Source organism: Rattus rattus, chromosome 16 (genome assembly GCF_011064425.1).
Source record: "Rattus rattus isolate New Zealand chromosome 16, Rrattus_CSIRO_v1, whole genome shotgun sequence".
Taxonomy (NCBI): domain Eukaryota; kingdom Metazoa; phylum Chordata; class Mammalia; order Rodentia; family Muridae; genus Rattus; species Rattus rattus.
Window position 1 is genome coordinate 7,034,430 of NC_046169.1, and position 14,120 is coordinate 7,048,549.

The window sequence follows — 14,120 nt, forward strand, 5'->3', positions numbered from 1 at the left end:
GGAGCTGCCTTGTCTTAAACTTCCCAACCTTCCTATCCGTGTGCTAAAATCCCTGAGAGGAACGCAGCCTGTGGCATCAGTCACAAGAACAGACAATGGATGAGGTGGTGCCCGTTGTAAAGGATCAGTGTCAGGATTATTCTTGAAGGAGTGCCTGCTCCCTGTAAAGCTCTCCTTCAAATATGGAAGGAAGGAAAGAGAGGACACATCTTTCTTTGTGGGTACTGTGTCATCTAGAATACCTACGCAGGCCCCCAAAGCACTGTTTCTCACTGAGTGATTTTGTTACCAACAGGGGTCCTGGATTTGTTCCTGTTTTCCCAGCCTGAGATCCATGTCAGTATTTCTTTTTTTTTTTTTTTTTTCTTTTTTTTCGGAGCTGGGGACCGAACTCAGGGCCTTGTGCTTGCTAGGCAAGCGCTTTACCACTGAGCTAAATCCCCAACCCCTCATGTCAGTATTTCTAGGCAAAATCTACCTATCGACATAAGACACATTCTTCTATGGTTGCTAGTAAGAATCACTAATATGGGCTGGAGAGATGGCTCAGCGGTTAAGAGCACCCGACTGCTCTTCCAGAGGTCCTAAGTTCAATTCCCAGCAACCACATGGTGGCTCACAACCATCTGTAATGAGATCTGATGCACTCTTCTGGTGTGTCTGAAGACAGCTACCGTGTACTTATATATAATAAATGAATAAATAAATCTTTAAAAAAAAAAGAATCACTAATATATGATTTAACTCTTCGCTGAGCAACAAGCCCCCAGAAAATCGTGTTTTATTACAATTTAAAACAAAACTTTATTTTAGAACCAGAGACTAAGCATTTACTGCTCTTGCAGAAAACCTAGGTTCAGTTCCCAGCACCCAGTTCACAGTAACCAGTTCCAGGGGATCTGTCGTCCTCTTCTGGTTGCCTTTGGTACTGCATGCATGTGGTGCACATACAATCATACAGGATCACACATGTATGGGGGTGCATATAGGTTCCCCCTCATTCTCTGAGGGGTACCTCTTGTTTCCCTCTCAACTCTGTGGCCAGAACCCCCACAGACTTTGTCAATACCCCTCAGATGAGATTGGGATTATCATCACGTCTCTTCTGCACAGTGTTATACCCGGCAGAACCCCACTGTGGAGGGCTCCTGGTGTTGACAGTCATATCCACCCTAGTCATAGCAGCACAGGCTTTGCAAGAAGTGGGAGCTTGAGAAGTGTGGCTCAAATCCTGCAAATCACTATCATCATGGTTTTTTGGGGTGTGGGGGGAAAAACGGGGTCTCACTGTCCTGGAACTCACTCTGCAGAGCTGGTTGACCTCGAACTCACAGAGATCCATCTGCCCCTGCCACCTGGATGCTGAATTAAGGGCTTGAGCCTCCACACCCAGCTACCATGGCCTTTTTAAAGGTGAGGAGGAAATCGAAAACCTCCATTTTGTTCAAGGAGTCCTTCTCTGGAGAATGTTCACTTCTAATTAGAGAAGAAGGGGGTGTCTCAAAATAAAGAAATAAAAAGAAAACGAAAAGGAGGGGAAGAGGGCAGCTGGGGCAGTGAGAGAAAGAATTCAGAACAGACACACATGCCTGGGCACTTGTGCCAGTCAGGGGTCTCTAGGGAAACAGATCTGATGGAGTGAATTAGGTGGTAAAGGGAGTAATTAGGCTGTTTACAGGCTGTAGTCCAGGTAGCCCAATTGTGGCTGTCTCACCAGAAAAGCTGAGAACGCTATAGATGTTCAGTCCATGAGGTTGTATATCTTAGCCTCCCCAATCTGGTGCTGGAATCTTGGAGAATTCCTGGAGAGCTGTTGGTCTTCAGTCTACATTAGAATCTGGAATAGGTTGAATTTAATACCTCCCAAAGCAAGGGTAGATGAACCTATCAGCAAGAGTGAAAGCAAGCAGGCCAAAGGCAAGAGCTTCCTTCTTCCACGTCCTTTAACATGGGGATGCCACCAGAAGGTGATGCTGACCTGTAGGGTGGAACCTCCTGCTTCAAAGCAGAATAAGAAACTCAGGCTAGAGAGATGGCTCAGCGGTTAAGAGCACAGACTGCTTTTCCAGAGGTCCTGAGTTCAGTTCCCAGCAACCACATGGTGGCTCACAACCATCTGTAATGGGATCTGGTGCCCTCTTCTGGTGTGTCTGAAGACAGCTGCAGTGTACTCACATACACACACACACACACACACACACACACACACACACACACACACACAGAGAGAGAGAGAGAGAGAGAGAGAGAGAGAGAGAGAGAGAGAGAGAGAGAGAGAGTCAAGTTGATGACCAAGGTCAGCCATCAGCGCACCCCTAAATTTTCTGAGTGTTCAGCTTTAGCAAGTTTTTTCAAGGATCCTGCTGTGTATTTGATTACAACTGATCCAGAGGCCCCAGCCAAGAATGACAGACGGACCTAAGTCTAAGAGAGCTGATGTAGTACAGAATCTGAGCAGGGGTGGGGTGAGGATGAGTGGGAGTGGGGTTCAGGCCCAGCAACGACACCATCGATGACAGGCAAGTTTCTACTCGTCATTGAGAACCGCTCTTCCCTTACAACCAAATTATCACATAGATTAAGCATATCCCATTTGGGGAACTTTTTCTCATTATTGTCTTTCCACAAAGCTTCAAACTAACTTTGACAGTTTTCCGAAGGAGCCCACCTTCGAGAGAAGGATGGAAAAGAAGAATGGTTGGTTTTTCATCACACCAAATGTCTTTGGACTATACATCAGAAATGACTGAATATCGAGAAGCGCAAATTACAGCTGGGCAGTGGTAGCCCCGAGCCTTTAATCCCAACACACTGGAGACAGAGGCAGGCCGATCTCTGAGTTCAAGGCCAGCCTGGTCTACAGAAAACGAGGAAAGAAAAAAGAAAAATGGAAGTCACAGCATCCACCAGGATCAAAAGCCCAGGATTAACCCGCAGTCATCCCGTCCTCCATTGCGCTTCCTGCCGCCCTCCACGGACAGCTATTTGACTCATTTGCGTAAATAGATATTAATAAACTCACGGATTTCTGTTGTGCCCTTCACCTCAGCACAAGCAAGGCAGGCCTATTGTCTTCTGTTTAATTGATTTATATCTCCATTAATTCCAGCCTGCACTTCACGGGTCACGCGCGAAGGGCTGCCTGTGTCCTGGATACACGATTTAGATATTCGGACTTCGTTCCTCCAGGATGGCACTTGCTCATTAAATCATGTACGGTGGAGCACTGGCAAAGGAGAGTAAGATGGGGGCTTGAGGGACAGATCTGGGGGTCTGGAGTGTTGCTCAGTAGCACAGCGCTTGCCTATCATGTGTCAGGTCCCGTGTTCGATCCTCAGTACAATTAATTAATTAATACAAACTTGCAATTAAGGCAGGAGTGGGAAGGGACAGACTCAGCCTATGGCTGGGGTGGGGGATGCTAGCACACATCTTTAATCTCCCCCACTCAGGAGGCAAAAGCAGTTCCAGGTCAGCCTGGTCTACAGAGTGAGTTCCAATACAGCCAGAGCTACACAGAGAGACCCCGTCTTGAAAAACCAAACCAAACCAAACAAACAGAAGTGGAACAGGAGGCAGCACATAAAGAGAAGAGACTCCTCAGGCAACGTCGTAGCTTCGGAGGTTGCAACCCGTGGTCTTTTTGCCCCATTGCTTCTGGCCTGTCTGGAGGCAGGCATCAGAGCAAGCGTCTATAGCACAGCTAACCATTCACTGCGGGAGATGAGACGGATCAATGGTTAAGAACACTGCCCGCTTTTGCAAACGACCTGGGCTTGATTCCCAGCACCCACGAGACAGATCCTTAACTTCAGTTCCAGGAGATCTGACACCCTCTTCTGACTCTGAAGATGCCAGGCATGTGAGTGCTGGCACAGCCATTCATGCAGGCCAAACATGGATACACATAAAATAAAAATTAAATAAAGTATTAGAGCAGCGGAGGGGCCGTTCACTCTGTCACCAGGAAGCAAAAGAGAATGGAAAGATGTCTCCCACAATCCTCTTTGGAGAGCATCCCTTCAAAAACCTCAAGACCACCTACTCAGCTTCACCTCTTAAAGGGTCCACCTCTTCTCTCCAACAGGGACAAGAGAGCTGGGTGGCCCAGTCTTCAGCACATGGGCCTAGGAGATACGTGACAGATCTGAGCTGGAGCCAGGACCATGGGCAGCCGTGATCTTACCCATCACAAGGATGGAAATATATGACTCCTCAGAGGACATAAGTACCTGGATACTGTCTTTTGCTTGCCCACCCACCCAAGTTGTCAGCATCCTGCTGCCTTCCTGGAAGACATTTGGATTTGGTTCCTTTTTTTTTTTTTTTTGAGTGCAGCTTAGAGCAAGCATCCTCTTGAATGGCTTCCTTGTTGCCCAACAGAGTCCAAATCCTCAGGTTTTTTTTTCCTAACACAGAAATCCAACAATTCCCCACTTCCCAATGAATGCCAGTGCCAACATCCTGCATCTCCAAGACAACCATCCCAGGAGCTTCCATGAGACTCTCTGAGCATTATGAGCCCCAAGAGATCATGCCACCAATCACCAGGGGGCTGGGATGGGACAACGGGCCCTTAAACTCTGTGAGAACAGCCAATCTGCTTCCCATTAAGTCAAGTTAAGTCAGTTCTAGGGAACTGAGGGGAAAGGAAGCCGTGAGATCCTGAGGATCTGGAAGTAGTGATGCTGTGGACATCAAAGACACAAGAGAGTTCCACTCCCAACTTAGCCCATCACTGGGCCTGAGCCCACCGAGGTTTGAAGCTACCCTGGGACTCATCTTTTTGAGCTCTGTGATCTAAGCCAGCTGCTTAGCTTTTGATATTGAAAGTATGGGGGTTGGGTGTCTGATCTTAGATTCTTGCAAGCAGAAGGGACCCTGACACCAAGAGGTGATGTGCGCACGCTGTGGTCATGGTAACGCCTCAGTTATTCAGTGAGTAGATTCAGTTGTTCTCCTGTTTACGTGCACAACCAAGGTTCATAAGTAGAGGCTGAAACATGTGGGGTGGAAACAGTCACGTTTGGTCGGAGGGCATGAAGCCCATCCGGAAGAAGTAAGCCGCATTTCCAAAGGTGATAGAATTCTAAGTAATACTTTTCAGTATTTAGAAATGTGTCCCCTCCCACTTTAATACATGCTAGGTAAACACTCTACAGCTGAGCTCTATCCCCAGCTCTCATTTTAATTTTTGATACAGAGCCTTGACTAAGTTTGTCCAGGCCAGCCTTGAACTTATAATCCTCCTGCCTCAGCCTCCCTGGTAACTGGTGTTACAGGTCTGTTGCACCAGGCCCTGCTTGGATACTCTTTTAGCCATGAATTATTTAATTTTCTTAACTTCCTTTGATAGCTTAGGTCTGGGTAGAGGTGCCTTTGGGTGGAAAAGTGAGGGTCTGTGGTGTAGACTGGATCTAGAATGTTCCCCTAAGATCTCATATCAAAGGCTTGGCTGCAGTACTCTGATGGAAACTTTAGGAGGTGGGGGCGCTGACAGTGGGAAGTTAGGTCACTGGAGGCTGTGTTCTTGAAAAGGATCATGGGACTCTGTGGGATGATGTCACAGGTGAGGCAGGTACAAGATAGAATGAGGCCTGTCATTGGACGAGAAGGAAGGATGGGTGAGAGAAAAGTTTGCGGGAAGGGGAGGAGACTGGAAGGGAAAGGAGGAAGAGACAGAGGAAAGTGGAGAAGCTGCCGGGGAGACAGAACATGGAGGCAGATATTAAGATTCCACACTGTACCTTTACAGGTTGTTATGAATGTTCTTAAGGGATGGATGTGTACAGGATTTTGTATGTTTAGGTGGGCAATTATATCTTCTCAATTGGATCAAAGGATATTGGGTTGTGTGTTCTTTCATGTGGAGAATTGAATTTGGGAGAGTGTATGGGACTCAGCGGAATTAGGATGTATATTTCTGCCTTGGTGGCAGCTTGCCTTGGGAACTAGCTAGGTAGAGAGATTGCTGCCAGGCTCAAAGAGAGGCCTTCGGCAGTGTGATATGGGATGGAGCAAAGCGGGTGAGACTCTTTGATAGCCAGGATTAAGATATTCAGCAGATATCTTGGGGAACTGCAGGGCTGGATCTAGTGGGGGATAAAAGAAAACATTTTTGGGGTTGGGGATTTAGCTCAGTGGTAGAGCGCTTGCCTAGGAAGCGCAAGGCCCTGGGTTCGGTCCCCAGCTCCGAAAAAAAGAACCAAAAAAAAAAAAAAAAACATTTTACTTTTTATATTTACAACAACAGAACTCCAGCCCCTCTCCCTCTCCCTCAATGCTTTCCTGCGTCCACGCATCTGAAGTTCTATAGGTTCTCACCTTGACCTTCTGTCTCCATACAGGTAAAGTGACCATGCACGGAAACCCTAGCACCAGTTAGTGAAATCAACCTTTTCTCTCTCTCTCTCTTTTTTTTTTTTTCAGAGCTGGGGACCGAACCCAGAGCCTTGCACTTGCTAGGCAAGCGCTCTACCCCTGAGCTAAATCCCCAACCCCCAACCTTTTCTCTTTTTAAGCTGACTTCCTCTAGCATTTTGTCACAGTGCCGGGAGAGCTGCCTGACACAGGCTGCAGTTGCCAGCAGCTGAGCTGCCAGCTCTTTGCTCTCACTGCCTAGTAAAAATTAATTAAAACACTCCGTCTTATTTTGCAAATGTCATCATTTGTTCCATTTTAATTTTCTATTATTTTCATTTGGTGTAAGCATGCGCGTGCATTCACACACACACACACACACACACACACACACACACACCACTAAATAGTATATTCATTCATCACATGCTTACTGAAAATGATTTTTCCTGAGTTGGTAGAGTGCTTGCTTAGAATGAAGCCCTGGGTTCAGTCTCCAGAACTCCATAAAACTGGGTGTGGCGGTGCATGCCGGTAATCCCAGCACTCTAGAGGTAGGGGTAGAAGGATCAAGGTATAATGGAATTTAAGACTAGTTTAGGTTACAAGAGACCATGTCAAAGCAAGACAAAACAATATGGTGCTGGCGCATGCCTTTGGTTCTAGCACTCGGGAGGCAGAGGCAGGCAGATCTCTGTGAGTTCGAGACCAGCCTGGTCTACAGAGTGAGTTCCAGCCAACAAATAACAACAAAATCAAGAAAAAACAAACTAGAATAAAACACCTGCTGGGTTGTGGGTCTTAGCTGAATGAAGCTGGTGGCATACGATGTCATAAAATGCAGTTACTGCCCCTGGGGGCATTCCCTATGACTTGAGTGTTTCTGACACTATCCCCTGGGCTACATGGCGTGGATAAGTACACCCAGAAAAGGCATCTCAGAGCCGATTCTAACACACAACATGTGATGTGAGTCTTGGAAGAAGAGTTAGTATGCCCTCACGTAGGTAAAGACTGAGAGAAAGTAGATAGACCAAGGCGGGGAGGCATGGAGGAGCCTGGAGTGCATTGCGTAAGGCACTCAGTTCTCTTGGTTGCTATCATGTGGACTGTGAGCGTGTGTGTGCGTGTGTATGTATGTGTGTGCTCGTGTGTGTATGTGTGTGTGTGTGTATGTGTGTGTGTGTATGTTGAAGGGAGAAGATGATGAAGCAGGAGAAATGTTCAATAATCTTCCTACTGTTTCTCATTTATATTGAATGCCATAGATAAGAGGAACCCAGCACTTAAGTGTCTTCAGTCACGGAAATTAGATAAGAACCGCAGCTGAAAAGGTTGTTTTGGTATGAAAAATTAGAAAGATATTGCTCAGGGGCTCAGGAAATAGGCTTGTTTGATTTTTGTTTGATTGATTTGTTGGGGTTGTCGTTGTTTTGTCACTGTGTTGTCCAGCAACCCCAGCACCACCTCCTCCCCTCCTCAGTTTCTCTCTGTTGCCCTGGCTGTCCTGTGTAGGTGTCTCTGTCTTCATGGAAGTCTGTGCCTGTGCATGCAATGCCAGTGGGACCAGAAGAGGGCATCAGATAGATACCCAGGTTACAAGCAGTTGTGGGCTGCTTTATGGGTGCTGGGAATCAAACCTGGGTTCTTTGGAAGAACAACTAGTGAGCTAAATCCCTGAGCCGTCTCTCCAACGCCTTGACTGATTTTTGGTGCATGGTCTGGAGGAGAGCTCTAAAGTCCTCGATAAAGGCAGAAGCAGGACCTTTAAAGAAAGAATGCTGACAGACCTGGTGCCTTATAGAGTGTGACGGGCATGTCGCTTTAAGATGAATCTAAGCACGCGTGCGCACAGCTGTTTTTAATGAAGCTTTTGTTTGGAGTGTAATCCCCGTTTGCTTCTGGTATAACTTTCCGGCCAAATCATACACATAAGTACTTGAAGGGAACGCTGTGTCCCATAAGCCTTATCAGATTATATCTGTGAGTTAGTGTCCCACTTCTGATCTCTACTACAGGATTTCAAAATACATAAACCAGTTTACCAGCACCTTGAGCTAAAGCCGTGGCCAGACTCTCTATCCTTAACAACTTCCTGGAGAGCTATGCTCGGGCGCGACAGTGTTGCAGACTCCAAACCCTTACTATTCCGCACCTGCACCTCCCTCCTCATCCGACTCAAAGTCCATAGAGGCCCTCTGAAGAGCATCTCTCGAAAGAGTACCCCAGTAAAGATATGCCTCCGGGGCTGGGGTGCGGCTCTGTGCTAGTGTGTGAGGCCCTGAATTCAACCCCCAAGACCTCCCCAAACAAGACAGTCCTCAAACTTGAATTATATCCTTCTTTTTCTAGAGTCTCCGGATGGGTTGGAAACCCCGACAATTTTGGGCCTTGCTCACCAGGCAGTCAGCCCTATGCCTTATGGAGCGTGTTCACTGTGAAATTATTTCCCGTCACTCTCTGCCTCTGCGGGCCCCGTGAACACAACAAAGTGGTTTTGGTTCACAACATCATACTTTGACCACCTTATTTAGATACACAGCAGAGGGTCAGGGACACAGGATGGGAAAGATGAAAGCCAGTTCTGAATAAGGAAGCTCACCTACTGAATCCTGTCAAAGGAGATTTTCCTTCCTTTCTTAACAGTGCAGGGGAATCAAACAAGGACTTTGACCACACACTAAGCATGCGTTGTACCATGGAGCTCTATCCCCAGACATTTTAAAAAGTAATTTTTTTCTTATTTTATGTGCATTGGTGTTTTGCCTGTATGTCTGTGTGAGGGTGTCAGATTCCCCAGAACTGGAGTTTCAGACAGTTGTGAGCTACCATGAGGTTGCTGGGAATTGAACTCAGGACCTCTGGAAGAGCAGCCCGGGCTCTTAACCGCTGAGCCATCTTTCCAGCCCTCAGACATTGGTTTGTTGTTGTTGTTGTTATGTATGTGTGTTCTGCTTTTTTGATTGGTTTCCATGTATGGCTCAGGGTGACCCGACACTTGAGCCTCAGCCTTCCAAGTGCTAGAATCATCAACCTGTGCCAACAGCTCGTCCCAGCTTTTGCTTTCTAAAATATTCTAAATATTTTATATTAAATAGAATATTTTGTAGTCTAAAATGTAGAGAGGCTACATTCACATTTGTATCAATAAATAAAAACATAAATAAATAAATACAGCTGTTACATTCTGGGCAGTTCCCAACATACCAACCGGTGTGCTGGAAAACCAGTGCGATCCTCCTGACTATGAAGAGCCGCCCTAATTAAGGACATCCTGTACTTATTCAAACCCTTTCCCTCCTCCACATACCTCTCTCTCTTACAGCTGACTCCCTCTGCTTGCCCCTCCCTACAGCAAGCAAGACACCAATGGAGTTCAGACTCAAGGCCAAGCATTGAGCACTTCTGGGCTCTGGTGCAAGCAAGATGGCTATAAAAAGACATTCAGAAAACAAGGAATGGTATTGCCATTTTGCCTTTAATGGAAGAGTGGCTAACGGTTACAGTAAAAAAACAAAAAATAAAATAAAATAAAATAAAAAACTCATTAAAAAAATCCACTGTTTGAATTTTCAGAAATATACATACACTTGAAAGCCAATAAAGTCATTATAAAAATAAACTCTGGATATGTTTTAAAGGAGGAAAGGGCCAGTCTTTGTGGCAGCACAAATGCTTAGTGATAATACTATGTCAGTCTGTCTGCGATGGATCAGCCCAGGGTGGAGGCTGCTTTTGCTTTGGAGGACAGGGCTTGCCTGAAGCGCCTCTTCAGGTCCTGCATGTTGGGGGATCGGGGCCGGGGGATGATGGATGCTCTCCTCCGCTCCCCGCTGAGGCTGTGCAGCTTGCTCACTTCTTTGCAGAGATGTTGAAACACATCGCAGACGTCTTCGTAGTTTTCACTAGTAGAAATTTCAAGGAAGAGACTACCCAGCTCATTGGCGAGCTGAAGACCTTCGTGTGTCTGCACCTGCCGGGCATGCAAAAGGTCCCCTTTGTTTCCCACGATGACGACGGGGGCTTTTCCATCAGGGTGGACCTTCCGGATGTGCTGGTAAAGGGGCCGAATGGACTGGTAGCTCTCATAGTCTGTTATGGAATAAACCAGCAGAAAGCCCTCTGCCCACTGCACACATTTGGACAGAGAATCCACCATTTGACCGAGGCTGTCTTGGGCCTGAGAAAGAACAAAATGGGACCCAGTCAAAGATGCTCAAACATGACACTGGAGTAGCTCTTGAAGGAGCACTGGACAAAGAAATCACTAAAGCGTAGCCGTCTGGTTCTCCCTAGCTTCTGCGAGAGGCTTTTGACACAGAAAGCCTCAGACAAGTGCTCAACCTGGATTATTTTCTGAGCTGGTCTGGATGTAGACCGGTAACCTAGTTTTTCCGACAGGCAGCCTCCAGTGAACTCCAACCACTTAAGAATAATTACAGACCAAAATGGCTTAGTTTTCAGGGAACTAATTCATAACAAACAAAACCCTGGAAACAGTCCAACATAAATATCTATTCCCAAGCCCATAAAAAAATATTTTTAGCAGTCAACTTCTTGAGAATGTTGCAGAAACAAATTCCTCTCTCTGGGCTCTCCACTCAACCTTTTCCTCCCTAGAAGGACTGAGCAATTAGTTAACTTGCATTCCACAGTGATAGTCAAACCGTTATCTGATTGCAATTACTGGCTTGAGAAAACACCCCCAGCTTTTTTGGGGGGAGGGGTGAGAGGGACTGCCCTGGCCAGGAAGCAGACCCCCTTCCTCCAGAATCCCACCTACTTCTTGCTTTTTTTAATGTGGTGCTGGGAATTGAACCCTGGACTTTCGAGTGAATGCTTACTACTTAGCTGAACCCCTAATCCTACGGCTGTGGTTTTTAAATTGCTCCTGGATGTGCTCTGAAAGTGTTAACACCTGCCTAGGCAACCCAGGCAAGGGCGGTCAGGTAGGGCTCCCGCTGGGAGGGCGTGGCTTAGCCTGTAATCCCAACACTTGGGAGGTTGAGGCAATACAGATTATAACGAGCCCAAGGCAAACCTGAACTACGAAGCAAGTAATAAACCAGCCAGGGCTACACAGCAAGACACAATCTTTAAAATCATTCATTAAAAGTGGCATTTAAGAGGAAACTAGTTCTAACCAACCATTTCTTGCCACCTAGGAGGGCATCCAGCATCACATCCTAACCCTCAGCTCACCCTGTATCCACACCTACATATTAGACATGCTGAGACATCTCACTGAGGGCCTGGAGCCAATCACTTCAATGTCAGCTGTAGCTGCACCATACACTCTCCTGACAGTCCTTACCTGGATGCCTCCCGGAGTGTCCTGGATCTGTAGGGAGAGTTGATCCCCCTCTACATAGACGAGTCTCGAATACAGTTTGCCTGTACAACGAGAGGAGTTTGCATTTAAGTTCCCACGGCCCGATCGGCAAAAGAAAGCGAGAAGGGAAGGGAGGGCTAATAGAGTACAAGAGCCAGGGAGCATGAAAACATTCTAACCTGTGTTGGGTTCGTAGTCGCCGATGAATCTCTTGGTCAAGAAGCGCACAATCATTGCTGAAAAATGAAATAGGAAAATCAGCCGAAGAAGTGGGTCAAGGTGGTCCAAACTGGGCCCTCAAAGAACAGTAGGCATTCCCCCCAGGTTCCCGGGACAAAGCTCCGCCGCCCCAAAGTGCCTTCCCCGCGGAACAGTGACCGGTCTTGGAAAGACCCTCAAGAGACGCCAACCCCTTCCAGAGCTCAGAAATGGACTGCTGAAGCAACAGGCAGGGGGTCTTTCTGCATCCCGGCATCCCTGCGGACCGGGATCATCCGCTGTCCCTGGGCGACTTGGCGCGCCTTTGTCCCACTCACCGCTCTTGCCCACACAACTCGCGCCCAGTACCGCCAGCTTAATGTCCTTGGGCAGGAGGTAGTCGGAGGAGGACTCGGGGATGGGCGCCAGCAGAAAGTGCCCAGACATGGTGAGTGGCCGCATGGGCGCGTCCCGAGACCCCGCTGCAGAAGAGCCGGCTGGATACGCGCGGACACAGAGCAAGGAGATGTGGCGCGGCCAGCGATGCAGCCCAGGCTCTCGGATTTTAAAGAGCTCGGGGAGCGCGGTGGCTGCCTCTGGCGCCTCCTTTTCCCCGCCCCTTCCTGGAATGGTGGGAGCAGCGCGCGAGCAGAGCACTGTCATCTGCTGGTGTGCGCACCCCCAGGCTGCCTGATGCGCTCTGCTCGCCCAGCTGCGCGGGTTCCTGCCAATGGAGCCCAGGGGAAGCCTTTACTCAAATTGTATTTGCTGGGTCCTGGAAGCAGCCTCCAGCTAGCCTGGAGCATGAACCTGAGAGTGGAGCTGAGCCATTGGAAGAGCAAAAGCTGCAATTGGCTGGATGTTTCTGGGACAATGCGAAAGAGATCCCTTTTTCGTGTCTTTGATTGTCAAACAGTACCGATGAGAACCCTGACTTTGATCTTCAGCATCCTGTAAACTTTGTGTGTTGGCACACTGGCCTGCTATCCTAGTGGTTAAAAGGTAGAGGCAGGAGGGTCAGAAGTTCTAGGTCATCCTTGTCCACAAATGGGGTTTGAGGTCAAGGCCAGCTTGGACTACATAAGACCCGGTCTCAAATGTAAACAAACAAATAAATATTGGGTGACAGGGCACAGGGCCTAATTTTACTAATTTAATATGAATCAAGGTAATTGCAGTCACTTCCCTGTGAACTCCCTTAGGGGGCAGTCATGCCCACAGCTCAGCATCCAAACCCAGGCAACAGCCCCTTTCTCCTGTGACTGACTCACTCAAACTCAGTGAGCATCCCACCGGTTCTGGCCTGACAGACTAGGCTCCTGAACCTACTTTACTATTCAAATATTTCCTGGTAGGTATGTGATGGAACTCAGGATAGGGGATGGGTGATCGGCATGACAACACAGAACTTAACGTTTAAAAGATCTATTTACTTTTGCGGGTGCTCTATCTGCATGTACAGCTGCATGCCAGAAGGCGGCATTGGATCCCATTATAAATGGTTGGGGGTCACCATGTGGTTGCTGGGAATTGAACTCAGGACCTCTGGAAGAGCAGCCAGCGCTTTTAACCGCTGGGCCATCTCTCCATCGCACTTTCTCCACCCACTTCTGTTTTTAATCTACATCAGGCTGTGACAAGCTTGCCTGAGCTGAGAATTTATGAGCCTAATGAAATGATATTGCTCCACCACAGACTCGCTCAAGTTTGGCTCATGCGGGACTGTGGCAAGGCTTGTCCTCAGAGTGGCTGAGTAGAGCCCCAAGACAGTGAGTAAAAGTAGGTAAGGCCTTGGGAGGCTGGATGGGCAGAATCCATCATCCCTGGTACGCTCTGTTGGCCAGCATGAGCTCAGAAGATGGAGAAATGATGCTCTACCCTGTAATGACAGAGCAGCAAGCCACATAAAAAAAGGGCTGGCACATAGAAAGGGACAGGGTCTAGTTTTGCTGTTGAAAATGCCAATGAATGTGCTTCCTCCCACACACCAAGTAGCCCAAGTTCTGTGACTCCTCCTTGACCTCAACCACTCCCTTCACATCACTGGTTAAGTTCCACGATTTCTTCTCCTCATATTTCTGAGTGTCTCCCTGGGTACCCCCACTCCCCTTCTTTCTCACCTGAAGAATGTTCCTGAAGTCAGCTAGAAGAGTCAGCACCTCTTCTTGTTCCTCTCTCGAAGACACAGGGAAATCTCTGCCAGAATTCTTACCTCCATTGTAACTTCTCA

The 14,120-nt window shown here is 47.7% G+C and overlaps 1 protein-coding gene across 1 annotated transcript; it reads right to left on the reverse strand.

Annotated features, from left to right (window-relative positions):
- Window positions 1-6,476: 6,476 nt before the first annotated feature.
- On the reverse strand, window positions 6,477-12,443 carry Rasl11a (RAS like family 11 member A). The gene is made up of 5 exons (XM_032886656.1): window positions 12,229-12,443; window positions 11,872-11,928; window positions 11,675-11,754; window positions 9,986-10,540; window positions 6,477-6,501 (listed from the first exon to the last, which is right to left on the reverse strand). The coding sequence occupies exons 1-4, from the start codon at window positions 12,350-12,352 to the stop codon at window positions 10,073-10,075; spliced, it is 729 nt and encodes a 242-aa protein (XP_032742547.1). The 5' UTR covers window positions 12,353-12,443; the 3' UTR covers window positions 6,477-6,501; window positions 9,986-10,072.
- Window positions 12,444-14,120: the final 1,677 nt, after the last annotated feature.